Here is a 14225-nt window from a genome sequence, read left to right as displayed (position 1 = left end):
TCCTGAGATCAGAGGACGAAGACCAATTTTGGCGTGCCCACGCGGTGTTCGACGACCCAAAACAAAAAAAAAATATTTATCATTATTATTATTATTACTTTCATTAAAAGGAAAAAAAGATTATTTTCTTTTTAAACCTTAAAAAAAAATATATAAATTAATTAATTAAAAAAAAATTTTTAAAAAGAAATTTTAAGAAAAAAAAAATTTTAAAGTAATTTCCAATTTGGAGGATTTACGTTGGAATAATTTTTTGAAAAGAAAAAAAAAATTTCCTTTTTCTCTTTTCTTCTTTTTCTTCTTTTCTTTTCTTTCTTTTCTTTCTTCTTCTTTTCTTTTCTTTCTTTCTTTCTTCTTCTTCTTCTCCGCTGCCCCTGCTTTCCCCTTTTCCTTTGTTCGTCCACCACTGCCGCTAGCACCCCTTCCAAAGCTCGTGGCCACCACCATCAACTCTCCACCCTGCGCACGAATTTCCGACCACCGCCTCCCTCACTCACCTCGCGCGCTCGCCGCCCTTCCTTAGCCGCGCCTGTCCCCGTTTCGATCTTTCCCTCCTCACAGCCGTCCACCACCGAATGCCGCAGGCGTGCTCAGTCCACGCAGGTCGCCGCGCCCAAGCTCCACCAGCTCGTGCGCCTCCTCCTCAGTTCAGCTCGCACGCCGCCGCCCCTCTCTCCCTACCGCCGTCCTCGCCCGCCTTTTTCTCCCTTACTCTCCCGCACGTCGCCTCCACCCAGTTCATCCTCCCCTAGCTCGCGTGCACCTCCACCGGAAGCATCCGCCACCTGAGGCCCACAGTGGCGCGCGCCGTCCAGCGCGCAGCTCCACCTCCTCTCCGGTCTCTTTCTCCAGCCGCGCGCCACTACTCTTCCCTCTTTTCTCCCCCAACTTCACCTCGCGCCACCTCCAGTTCAGCCCACGTTGTTCGTCCGCCGCCGCTGCTGTTGGCCACCTCCACCTGTGGTCAACCTTGTACGCCACCAGTTCTGACCCATCGACGCCGCGCCTCCCTCCAGCCAGCTCCACCTCACCTCGCGCGCTCGCTGCCCTTCCTTAGCCTCGCCTGTCCCCGTTTCGATCTTTCCCTCCTCACAGCCGTCCACCACCGAATGCCGCAGGCGTGCTCAGTCCACGCAGGTCGCCGCGCCCAAGCTCCACCAGCTCGTGCGCCTCCTCCTCAGTTCAGCTCGCACGCCGCCGCCCCTCTCTCCCTACCGCCGTCCTCGCCCGCCTTTTTCTCCCTTACTCTCCCGCACGTCGCCTCCACCCAGTTCGTCCTCCCCTAGCTCGCGTGCACCTCCACCGGAAGCATCCGCCACCTGAGGCCCACAGTGGCGCGCGCCGTCCAGCGCGCAGCTCCACCTCCTCTCCGGTCTCTTTCTCCAGCCGCGCGCCACTACTCTTCCCTCTTTTCTCCCCCAACTTCACCTCGCGCCACCTCCAGTTCAGCCCACGTTGTTCGTCCGCCGCCGCTGCTGTTGGCCACCTCCACCTGTGGTCAACCTTGTACGCCACCAGTTCTGACCCATCGACGCCGCGCCTCCCTCCAGCCAGCTCCACCTCAGAACCTCCAAGCTCCACCGCTAGTCCACACAGCGCAAGCCACCTGTCAAATTTCTTTGACAGGTGGAGGTATTGAATTCTTCCCCTGATTAGCATTTTTCTAGATCCAAAATTGCTGGAGTATGTGTCTCTTTCTTGGGTGTCTTGCCGGATAAAGCAGGTGGTGATTTGGGCATTTTCTGGGTTTCATTTTAAGGGTGCTATTACGTTTATTTCCTGCATCGTTTGGGGGTATTTTCTAGCATCGATTGCTTTGTTGAGTTGGCCATTTGCTTTAATTTTTCCCTGTGACTCACCAGTGGTACTGGTTGAGAACTTTTGCCTATCGTTGTTGCTTCTATTTGAAGATACTTGATTGTTTTAAAGTGTAAGTTCTTGTGGTTAAATTGTTGCTCAAATTCTGGTCTGTTGTGCTAGGCCTTTTGGTTGGTTGCCTGTGCCATTAACTGTCCAATTGGCGGCAATTGTTGAGACTTTGGGTGCTATGTGTCTTATTGCATTGTTGGGGGCTTTGTTCTGGTATTGTGGGTGACTACATTCTATGTTTGTTAGTTGATTTGGACGGCTATTGTGGTCACTGCTTGGTTGGGGTCGTTTTTTATAACACTTGAGCCCATTTACCACGTTTTTGGGTAACTTCTGCATCTATTCGTCAATTAGAAACCTACTGTGGTACTTCCATTGCTTATTGTGGTTGGGCTGCGTTGTTTCTGCTTTTGACTAAATTGGACCTCCAATGCTTGTTGGTTACATTCGCTGTCTTGTTGGGGTAATTTTTATAACTTGTGGGTGCTTGAATTGTACTTTCTATTGATTGGGTCACCTGCTCGCTACCATGGTAAAACCACGGTCTTCCTCTTCTAGGTCTAGGACCCCTAGGACCCCTCAGCCCCATCCACCCCAGCACTCTATTCCCGCCTCTGACCCCTCGCACGACCCTGCACATTTTGGGAGTCATTTGGACTTCACCAGAGATAAAGGGGCGTCCATATCTCTGACCCTGCACATTTTGGGGGTCATTTGGACTTCACCAGGGCAGCCGACAAGCGGCGATATGCTGCGGCTTGTGAACGGCGGATTATTCCATGCCGTTATCGGGACGCCGCCACTTTGGGCCTCCTAAATATTCGAGTTGGTTTTGACGATTTGATTGAAGCCATTGGGTGGCTTCCCTATTCTCGTATTACTGACCGCCCGACCTTTGTTGAGTTAGTTAGGGAGTTCAATTCTATGCTACATTTGAGTTTGACCTCCCCACGGGTTACACAGTTTCTACCCCTAATGTCATCCGATTTCGTTTAACGGGTCAGGAGTTCCACCATTCCATTACTGATTTCAATCTGGCCCTTGGTTTTATTGATCCAGCCTATGCCGAGTCTCGTGAGTATGCCGAGAGTGCATGCGACTATGTCCAGTCCTTTTTCTCCCGCTATCGCCATATTTGGGAGGAGATGTCCATAGATAGGGATAACTATGACCCTCGTCTATCTAAGAGTTCTTATCTAAAGGACCCGGCGTCTCGCTATATCCATCATTTTTTGGCTTATAGTTTCTCGGGTAGGCGAGATAGTTCGGGCATTCTGTCTAAACCCGAATTTTTCTTTATATGGTGTATGCATAAAAATATTAAGGTTAACCTTGGGTGCTGGCTCGCTTCTCAGTTCAAGTCAATTTTGCCTAAAAAGAAGCGCCCCTTGATTCTTGGGTCATACATTACTCACTTGGCTATTAATTTGCATGTACTTGATATTTCTAACCATGATTTGCATGTAGCCTGTCAAATGGAACCCTTGGATATCCCGTGTTTAGAGAAAATGGGCTTAGTTCGGGAGGGCGACGACGGTTGGGAGGTTGTTCCCCCGGGGCCGCTACGCGCTCCCTCTCGGTCATCTTTTGCCCGAGCTTCCACGGATGGCGGCGACCCCGGCCCATCTACCTCAGCTCCACCCCCTCCCGTCCTAACGGCCGACGATTGGATCCAGATTCGGAACACCGTTGAGCGACTGGAGACTCGCGTTACCCATATTGGCATCAACTTGCATAACATGGCGCAAAATCTGGCTGCATTTATGCAACATGCGGGAATTGCTCCTCAGTTCGCGCCCGATCCACCCCTGTTTTGACGACTTCAGGGAAGTACCATTGCCCTTCTCCTTCTTTTTTTTTGCTGTTACATTATCACATTGAGGGCAGTGTGTGACTTAGGTGTGGGGGGGTCAGTTTAGGTGCTAGATATTTCCAGTTTTCGGTTTTTGGGTGTTTTCCCTTTGTTTTCTGTTTAGGTGTTGTTGCTTTGTTCTTTTTAGTTAATTTTTTTATCTGGGTAAATATTTTGGCAGCTCTCTCTTTTATTGCTAGTTGTAGTTTACACTATGAATTGAGTTTCGGTGGCAAGTAAGAGCATGCTCTCCTGGTGAATATTTTGAGTTTAACGACTTGGTGCAATTTATGGCTAACTTGTTTAGGTAATGTAAATATTTTGCTGGCATTGTTGTGTGGATTGGTCTCCTGTTGACCTTAGTTCTCCATATTTGGGACATGACGCAGGTTATGATCTTTAATTACTTGTTATTTTGGTGTTTTATGGTGAATAACGTATGGCTATACTCCGCTAGTGTCGCCACCCAATAACCGGGAGTCTGCACCACAAGTGTCGGCTCTCGCATCAAAAAGTGGCGATATCTATGAGTAAGTAGTCCTGGAGCTGTGAAAAGTTGAGTAACTGGGCTCTTGCATCTAAAAATGTCAGAGTTCACGTCAAAAGACGTGAATAGCTTGGGACTAAGCATTATTCGTTCATCCAAAAAAAAAAAAAAAAAAATCAGATGTGGAAAATATGTTGGTCTATGATCATGTTGGCCCGCCGATCCTGGGTTCTCAATGTTGAGATTTTGGTTGCCAGTTGACTTAATTGCTGATTGTGCTAGTTAATATTTGGATTTCCTAGGCGAGTTAGCCATGAATTGGACGGGTCTATGAACTTAGGAGCTAGCCGGGAGAGATATGACTTGACATTTAGCCACTAAATCTTGATTCTGGTATAAGCACAGCTGGCAATGATAATGTGAAAGCTAGTCATTGTTGAGTTGAGATGTCCCCATGCTTGAGGGCAAGCATGATTCAGGTGTGGGGGGAATTGATAGGGTATCATTTGTTAGTAATTTTATTATTAATTTTTCCTTTTATCCCTGACAAATATTGTGTTAATTGCTGATATTTACTTATATTTGGTATTTGGAATCAATTTCAGGAGTGAAGCAGAAAATTACCAAAAAGAGGGACTTTCTAGAGCATATTACTTCACACAGGGGAGATTTCTAAAAAGCTCTATCAACGCGGCCCACAAGAAAGGAACAAAAACTAATTTCTTACCCTTTTGCTGATGAGGAGAAGACTGGTACGGAGAGGTCCTACTAGCAAAAGGAAACAAGAGACAATTGGGCTAGGGCCCACCTTTTGTACTTCATTGGCTCAAGTCCCACGGGAGAAAGCATTAGAAAGTGGCCTTTTGGCCTTTAAGAGAAACAACGTACAGAGGCTCAAAACAAGAAGAAGAAGAATTCGGCAGGCTTGTGCTACTTCGTGGGGACCACTGGAGGAGCATGAGTCAACCTTCTTTTGGCTTTTTAAGGGTAGAACGTAGGGAAGAAAGGAGAAAAACGGACCTCTAGTTGAGTTTTTAGTTTTCTTTCTTTCTTTCCTGAGACTGGCCTCTGACACACGCCAGGTGTTCGACAATATTCCCCAACGGGAAAAACATCTTTTATTCCTTGCTTTTTAGTAAAAAACGTAATGCCTTTGCAATCCATTAATTCGTGTGGTGATTTAATTATGCGGCGTGGCTAAGCCTTCCATCTAGTCAAGGGTCAACTCGACGGCGCAGTCCCGAAAATCTGTGAGATCTAATTAGTTTTCACGCGTTCCTCAATTTATTAATATTTGCACGTTGTCTGCTTGAATTTTCATGGGATTATTTTATTAATTGGATGTCAAGGGCCCGATGTTCAATGTGATTTATTAATCTCGTGCCAATTTAGTCGATTGAATCCGTAATTGTTTGATTGATTAATATTAGTGGCAACTGATGTGTTTACATATTAGGGGAACGTGTAATCTAATTTAAATAACCCTCGTAACGCGTTATTGATTAGGGCTAGGTTTTTCTAGTATTTAATGCAATTGGAAAATTAATTCCTACGGTCGTACCTAGGAGTATTTTCTGGTTAGGGGTGATCAATGGTCGTACCTTGGTTATCAATAAATTAAGGAAAAATTGGTCGTTAGAGTTCATCGGCGACTATAACTAGCCTATTAATAAATTAAGTGAACCTCTCTTGCATCAATGATCGGATAAATGGACTGTGTCTGAGTAGTTGTATCATTGGCTAGAATTTATTTATTCTTGATTTAATTCCTACTATATTTGTGCTAGTTAATTAATCATTTTTAGTTAAATTGTTTAATTATTTTTAGTTTCATTCCGGTGAAATCCCCCTTACCACTTGGAATTTAAGAGAGGCAAATATCCCCAGTCCCTGAGGAGACGACCCTACTTGCCACTGTCTACTATTCAGTAATTTTTGTCAACTAATTAATTCTGGTATATCGGATTAAGTAAACTCTTCGGGAACATGGTGAATCAAGTAACCCATTGCACACCTAGAGTCCCTGCTCCAGTACCTAGGATTAATTAATGACTGATTTTAGTGGAATTTAGGTTCTTATTATTATTATTGCACAGGCTCGACGACCTGTCAGGTTTTTTTAATTTACTATAAAAATAAGTTAAACACAACCTGCACTCAACGATAAAAATCTAGCACTCACTAGTAGAGCCACTTTCCTCTGTCCCTTGGTCCCTTTTTCCTCTTTTAATTTCTAGACCTTCATAGATTTTGTTCCTTCCTTCAAGCTTCCCCTACAACTATATAGATCTACAAATTCTCGATCTGCAATCTAATCGGAAAGAGAACAAGGTGTTGAAGACTCTATTTTCTTTTGCCAAATCCGGGATCTTGGGTGCGCTCAACATTTAAATTTTTCCTCGTTGAAGATTTCGATCTGTATGTTTTCTTTTTGGGTCTTTAGTGCTAATTAATTTTGATTTATTTTTCTGCCCCCTAATTTTGATCATTTTTTTTTAATGTAAAGTTCGACTTTGATTTTTCCCTCAACGAACTTTACATCCTGGTCTTGGCGGCAATTAAATATCAACGTGTTTATTCTTTTTTTTTTTTTTTTTTTTTTGCCTTCAACTCAACCAGGAAAAGTTGAGTAGTGGTTAATCCACTAATGGATGTTCTATCAACCCATATATACCGGATTTATTACGTGGATTATTTATCTTTCTCATTATTCGTCCAAAAAAAAAATAAAGTAAAAAACATCTATCAATCCCAACCTCGGACCTCTGACTGGATTTATTACGTGGATTATTTATCTAGATTGGAATAACAAGTCGAAGCTCTCTTGAGAAAAATTACAGCAGGCTACTAGATTTCTTTCCAACATGGCAGCTTTCTTTTCCCTTTCATTGTTGTTCCCTTGAAAAGAAAAACTAGAACGATTAAAAAATTTTGAAAAAAAAATACAGAAAGTTTGAATCGAAAATCAGTAATTCAAGATGAAGATGATGTTGATAGTCTGAGAGAGGTGGAGAAGTTAAAAAAAGACAAATTTGCGAACCATATTGAGATATTCTTTTATGTTTTACACATATAACCGGACAAACCAGTATTTCTTTCCCCTTTATTATAATGTACGGTTGGATTGTGAGACCGTCATCTACTAATTTCCTCACCCTTCAGTGAAACTCTTCACGGATGAAATGCGAACAAATTCCACTTCGACGATCAAAGTGTCATTCACGAGGAAGCCTTTAGAAGTATCCGCAATATCATTCAATGATTGGAAGGCACCAAAACCCCGGTAACTTTGTATACTAGTGAACAAGTGATCAGCTGCAAAGTGGAATTGGTCAAAACCACCAAAGATAAGGACATAAAAAACATGATTTTAAATTCTTCACCAGAGGTTAAGTCATGTATGGAAAGATATACGTCGGATTGATTGACCTGTTTGCTCAATATCCTAGCCATTCAGTTGGTGTTTTACGCGTAGCTTGAATTCTGCATACACGCTAAGGGTAATTTTGGAGTCGAGCGAATTTAGATAGAGTGAAAGGTATTTGGCTTCGTCACGTTTTGTTCCTCTGGGAAGAAGCATTATTAGTCTCCTGAGATAAATAAAGAAGCCACAACATTTCTTAGTCAACTGATTAATGTCCCTATCATCTAATCAAACAAAAAGTCATGCTAGAAAAGTAACATTTGACCAGACAGACATCTCCAAAGCACTGCCAAGTGCACAGCGTCATGAGAACAAAAAATAACTTTGAAGAATGGGAGGACATACCACTTGAAATCCTGCCGAGTAAAAGCTTCTGAGAGTCTCGGCTCATCACTCTTAGAATAGTCAACTATTTTCCAAGTGTAAGTTGCGCTGCTAGGTTTCACAGGCATAGCTAGACACTCTCCTCTACCCTTATAACTGTTAACGGAAACTTCCACTCCAAAAACACATTTGTCCTGAACAAGGTATCCATTTTCTTCATCTTCGAAAACATCAAGTTGCATTAGTCGAGGAAGTCCAGTGTCTTTCTTCAGCGCATACAAGTGTCTGAACTTCCCACAGACATCTGGTTGTAAGAAGAGAGGAAATGATTATAGCGCAAGTGATAATGTCTAATTACACATATAATGGAAGAAGGCTAGAAAAGACAGAATATGAAAGACAAAGCTTGGAAACTAGAAGAAGAAAACCTTGGATAGTTAAGAACTTCTCTTGAATCTGATCAAGCACAAAAAATGTACAGTTCAGATTGATCTCCCACCCAACAGGCAGAGCATTAGTCTCTTCGATTCTCAAGTAAAGGGATATGAATCCTTTTGCATTTCTTTTTTGGTCACCATTGGGGTAGAGGGAAAGCTTCCTTCAGGGGAAAAGACCAAAATAATAATAATAGTAATTTTCTTGAGCATTGTGTAAAACAGACAAATGCATACATATATAATCATCAAAATGCTCTTGAGTGACTTCCTTCCTAAAAATTTTGATCAATTTGGGATTTGAACTCTAGAGTTCAGATAATTTGTTTGAGGCTAAACAGAAATTAAATGATATTCAATTTAGAATTAGCTATTCACAAATTTGTTTGTGTGTGTGTGTGGGGGGGGGGGGGCAGGAGGATATCTAGATTAGCTTAGTACTGCTGAGTTTAATCTTTGTGCGTGACATATGAATTTCTACAACGATTAACAAAAGAAGTTTATTTGCCTAAGAAAATAAATTAAATGAAATTCAGTCTTGACATAATGAGAATCAGACTCAACCATTTATAACCACAGGCTTCAAAAGTCATTGAATCATAACTCTTTGCGTCTGATTTTTCTAGAATTTTAAGAAGCAAGGAGAATGAGTCAATCTGCAATATGTAGTGCGCTGGAGGCTTGTCTCTAAGCAATTTCATGGTATCTGCAAATCAGAAATAAACTTCTCATTAACACCTTCAGAATAACAATAACGCTGCCAAAAATATGATATATACATGATGTTTAGACAGAATCTGCGGTATTGTTTACTTTTGTTAGGTTCAATTTGATCGAGTAACTTTGGTGTTTCCAAGTCGCATGAAAGATCAAGCACTTGCACACATATTACGTGTCAGAAATTCATAAGTTCTAAAATAATTTCATAATGTACGTTACGTCTACAAACTACAATAGCTACTGACACAATTGTCAAACTAGCAGTAATAATTCTCCGTAATACACAAGCCATAACTTTTAACCTACACAGCTTCAAATACTTGCAGTAAACCTATATACTTCAGCAATTGCCAGCAAAATCGTGTGTTTTGAGTAGATATTGCAATAATTATCATTCATGATGCATGACATACACAGAGGATCAACAAACTAAAGATATTTTATTTAAAATTTAAGAGAGAAATTGATGGCTTGTCAGCTGTAATGCAGATAGACGTTTAGAAGAACGAAAGATCCTAGCATGCTTCATTGCTTCCATGCATGGTACGGCAAGTTCTTTCCTCCTCCATAATCATACTTTAAGTTGATTATTAAATTCTTTTGATTTATATATAGTCAAGGGCTCATCCATTTTTATGTTCTGAATAACTGAATAGCATTGAAGCACTTCGGTAAGCTCAATGGTCATACTGCTAAACTCGAAGGGTCGTTGTGGAGGGCTTTTCAAGGTTGAATTGACTCCTGCATTCTCCAACTGATAGATTGTGCCAAAGCAAAGCCAAAAAGGATATACCCAATAGATACACGAATAGCTTGAATAAATCTCACTAATTTTGCCTAAACAAGGGGGAAAAAAAGCCTCACTAACTTTATGATAACCTTACCTGCAAACCACACGTGGTTATTGGATCATTCGAATATATTGCATGGTTTCGGTCATTGAGTTATTTTGACAGTAAATTATGTAACTGTAACTCTTTAGAGTGCAGAATTTCTGCCCTGTGGTTTTTTTTTTTTGATCTAAATTACTTGTTGAGAGTGACAAATAATTTTATTTTAGGTCACAACAATACTTCCAGTGAGGCTTAGAATTTTCTATAAATTAAGGATCGACTACGTTTACATGACCCTTTGAGGTTTAGCCAAACCACAAATCAAACCTTGAGGTATGGAAAGTAACAAAGCCTTAACAAACAGCCCCTCCTGTTAGCTGCTGTCAGCAAAAATAAACATGTAAATCAACACCATTCTATTAGTCTCCTTTTCTCCACCAAGCGAAGCCCTAGGCATAATTAATTGCAGCAAAACAACAGCCTTTATTCTGGCCGCCAATAACAGATATCATGTTCTTCCATAACAACTATCAGCAAATTATTTCCAATCTCCAATAAATGCATAGCCAACACAATCCTTGAAGGCAAAGAGTTGCTTTTGTTTACATAAGTCATCACTTTCTTACAAATCATTGAAATTCTAAAGCTTAGTTAAACTTCTGGAAGGGAGAAACAAGAACCTAACTATTTCTAATTTGAGTTGATTTACCATTAATTTGTTTCTGAAAATGTATATTTAGAAAGGAAAAAAAGAGACAGTAAAGTTCATCCCGTTAGTCTATTAACCATGAAATAGTCCATGCAAAATAAAAGGCGAAAACAAGCGTACCAGAAACGGGGTCTTCTATAGGAAATGGATTATGCGTCTTCACCTCCGCCATGCTTGTGCTGTACTGTCTAATCTCTAGGAGTAGAAATGAAGAATTCGAGAATACAACTCGAAGAAATTAGGGAAATTGAATGGTATTGATGAAGAAAACGAAAGTTGGAGCGAAAAGGAAGGTACAAGAATTTAGAAGATACAGATTTGGAAGGAAGGTACAGATTTAGAAGAAAATTGGAGGAAAAGGAAAGTACAAGAATCAGATTTAGAAGAAAGTTGGAGGAAAAGGAAGGTACAAGAATCAGATTTATAAACCTTAGCTTATCCTCCGTTCCCGCCTCTCTTTTAGTACTAATCAATTACACTTAGAAAATAGCAAAGCAGCTCCTCCCTGATTTTATTTATTATAAAATGTATACTAAACAGAAAATTGAATGCAACAAAATAGCCTCGTCTCAAAAGCAATCCTAGTCCTGGTTGGCTCAGAAATACATAGCGGAAGTATAAACAATTCGACACCCTTCTTCGGAAATTTTTAGCTCACGCGATTTGAACAAACAAATAAATTGGAGGCACAAAAATAATGAAGGGAAAGAAGTGGCCAAAAGAAAGGAATGAAAAGGTAATAAATTCGAAAGTTTCTTTTATAATCAAATTATATCACTCGCTACAAATATTACATCTACTAAACAATTACAGATTTAGTATTTTAGATGACAGTAAATTATTTTGTCAAATCAAATAATGATCCTTTTTTAATTCAATCAAAATAATCATCTCGTTAACGAACAAAGTATATATAAATACTTATAAATAAATAAAACAAATAAAACTAAGTTATATCTCCTAGTTATTGACGAACCAAAACTTCAATTAACCATAGACTATAAAAGGAATTAGTCAATTCTCATGGTGGATTCGCGGCCAAAACAAATTAGGGTTTATTGGAGAGAAAAGAAAAAGAAAAAAAAGAAAAACGGCACGAAAGCAAAAGAGACGACGTCTGTTACTTCCGGTTCCTTGCGTCCCAAAATGCTACTCTTCTCAAAAGTCACAACTACTAATCTAAATAGTACTTATGTTTCCTACCATTAAAGTAAAAGATTCTTTTTGCTAATATAACTCTAATAAATACTAAAACTAATAGCTATGAACAAAAAATATAGTTCCTAAAATAATCAACAACTTCTAACTCTATAAGAAAATAAAGATTCATTTCCATTGATCAGCAAAAATTCCAAACTGGCGAGTTTGCTTCCAATTCCCGCAATGCCTGAACTTTACAGCATAATAAGATGTGGTCGCGTCTTACAATGTAAAGTCTTCTGAAAATTTCATATTTAATACATTTTTTACTCCCTTTTAATAGCAAATTTCTAGAAACAACACCAACAACCAAATATAGTAGAATCTAGTGATTAACACCATATTTGACCAACGTTAAAAGGGAACATTAACAAATAAAATGCATAACTAGTTCACTAACATGATATGAAGCCCACGACATAGAGATTCTATGTTCTGATTCTCCTGCCCCTCCTTACTTCTTAATCCCATCCTTCCCCTACTAGAAAATTTTTTTTAAAAAGGTAATACAAACCTATAATCTGGGAGGCAAAATGATATTTTCTATTGTTATAAGACCTCACAAAGTAGTACGTCCACAATAGCACATGTAGTGGGGCCAATCCACTGGAGCCATGTGTCAGTTCGGACATGGTGACTTGTCAGTTCGGCCAGATCAGTTCAGACATGTATGGAGGCCAGTTCGCTCGTGACCACCGCCTCCTTGCTAGTAGGCCGAATGGGCCGGAGCTCCCTAACTTTTCGGAACTAGGTAGGAGGTAGAATCCTAAGGGGAGTCCATCTTTACTATGGCTCATAATCCTATAAGGAAACTACTATTAAGAGTCCTATAAATATAGCACAAAGGGATCAAACAAGGTACGTCATCTGCAATAATCAATACTATTGCTCTACTCGTAGACATAACTGACTTGACCATCGAAGTTACAATGGGGAGCTAATCCCATAGTTCGTTCCTTTGCAGGTCAGCTCGGGCCACCCCTCGCTGACACCAATTCGCTCAGTTCGCTAGCTCAGTTCGGATCGCGCTCTCGGCAGTGGCATCAATTGGCGCCATCTGTGGGAAACACAATTCTTCTCTTTTGAAACATGCCAAGGACTAGATCTCAGAGGAACGCTGGTGAATCCAAGGAGAATGAGTGAAGCGATCCCCAAAATCCCTGCCAAGGACCAACTCCTGGTGAAGAAGGGGCGGAGCCCTCGCAGATCCAGCCTGAACAGTTGGTACAGGCGGTGGCAGAGAACCTACTTACCTTCGAGGCAATCATGAACTACTTGAAGGGTCGGACCGGAGATCCGCGTGACCCAGATCTAAGGGGCAAGATGGAGGGAAGATTGGAGCAGTTAGAATCCTGAACTGGAAAACCCAACCCCCAACAAAAGCAGACACGGAAGGAACCCTCTCACGAACAAATAGAAGTTCTGGAGTCGTCTCGCGAGAACTCCCGAACAGACCACCATGAATCCTTTCGAGGAATCCCTTGGAAGGAGTACTCTCCGAGGAAAGAAGAGTATCCAGTTCAGGATGAACTGGACCTGTTGTTAGATCCGGAGGGGAACAAGTATTCTACCTCCCCCTTCGTGCCAGACATCGAGAATTACCCCTTACCCGCTAAGTTCAAAATACCAAGCATGAATCCCTACAATGCGACTACGGACCCGGAGGATCACCTGTTTGCATTTTTTACCCATATGCGCCTACAAACAACTCCTGATGCGATCAAGTGTAAAACTTTTCCCATGTTCCTGGAAGGAAGGGCGCGTCAATGGTTTCGAGGGTTGCCCTCGCGGTCTATTCGGTCCTTTGCTCAGCTTGCGCGTCTATTCGCAACTCAGTTCGTTTCGTCTCGAGCCTTCTCTAAGAACACTGCTCACCTGATGGCAATTCAGCAAAAGCCCGAGGAGTCGCTGCGCGAGTACATGATACGGTTCAACAACAAGTCTCTCCAGGTCAGAGATCGGGATGACAAGGTTGTCATGGCTGCCTTCATCAATGGATTGCACGTACAAAAGCTATACAGGGAGTTCGTTGAAAAACCTCCCAAGTCTATTCGGGAGATGCTGGACAGAGCTCACGAAAGGGCCAATGCTGAGAAGGCCAATCGCTTGAAGAGCGAACAGGAGAGATAGAGGGACGAAAGGAAAAGGAAAAACACGGATACGGGAGATGCGCGGGGTGGTCAACCGCGGAAGAATACATTCGTCCGCTTGCCAAGGAACAAGGCCTTTGAAGAACAGAGGGGATGGACCCCTCTTATGGCACCAAGGGCTTAGGTTCTTGCGGTGATGGAACAGGAAAGCCTCTCTCGATCTCCCCGAAAATTGGCCGGTAATAAGAACAGAAGGGATCAAAACTTGTACTGTACTTACCAT

At 41.6% G+C, this 14225-nt stretch overlaps 2 protein-coding genes across 2 annotated transcripts; one reads left to right on the top strand and one right to left on the bottom strand.

Moving 5' to 3' along the window:
- Positions 1-7387: 7387 nt before the first annotated feature.
- LOC113703466 (MATH domain and coiled-coil domain-containing protein At3g58270-like) lies at positions 7388-10920 on the bottom strand. The gene is made up of 6 exons (XM_027224836.2): positions 10773-10920; positions 8955-9096; positions 8385-8554; positions 7978-8260; positions 7638-7798; positions 7388-7523 (listed from the first exon to the last, which is right to left on the bottom strand). Exons 1-5 carry the CDS (start codon positions 10822-10824, stop codon positions 7654-7656), a joined length of 792 nt encoding a protein of 263 aa, XP_027080637.1. The 5' UTR covers positions 10825-10920; the 3' UTR covers positions 7388-7523; positions 7638-7653.
- A 2624-nt stretch (positions 10921-13544) lies between these two features.
- On the top strand, positions 13545-13982 carry LOC113704450 (uncharacterized). The gene has a single exon (XM_027226352.2). The coding sequence runs from the start codon at positions 13545-13547 to the stop codon at positions 13980-13982; it is 438 nt and encodes a 145-aa protein (XP_027082153.2).
- The last annotated feature ends 243 nt before the right edge of the window (positions 13983-14225 follow it).

This window comes from Coffea arabica, chromosome 8e, assembly GCF_036785885.1.
Source record: "Coffea arabica cultivar ET-39 chromosome 8e, Coffea Arabica ET-39 HiFi, whole genome shotgun sequence".
NCBI classification, from domain to species: Eukaryota; Viridiplantae; Streptophyta; class Magnoliopsida; order Gentianales; family Rubiaceae; genus Coffea; species Coffea arabica.
The sequence above is the reverse complement of the archived record's forward strand: the minus strand, read 5'-3'. Positions and strand labels throughout refer to the sequence as shown.

What these genes read in the sequence shown, in the direction of transcription:
- LOC113703466 (XM_027224836.2), bottom strand. Translation starts at nt 10,824, where the DNA reads ATGGCGGAGGTGAAGACGCATAATCCATTTCCTATAGAAGACCCCGTT. An exon ending in TATAGAAGACCCCGTTTCTG is followed by an intron (nt 9,097 to 10,772) that starts GTACGCTTGTTT and finishes TCTGATTTGCAG; the next exon opens with ATACCATGAAATTGCTTAGA. An exon ending in GAAGCCTGTGGTTATAAATG is followed by an intron (nt 8,555 to 8,954) that starts GTTGAGTCTGAT and finishes TTTCCCCTGAAG; the next exon opens with GAAGCTTTCCCTCTACCCCA.
- LOC113704450 (XM_027226352.2), top strand. Translation starts at nt 13,545, where the DNA reads ATGCGCCTACAAACAACTCCTGATGCGATCAAGTGTAAAACTTTTCCC.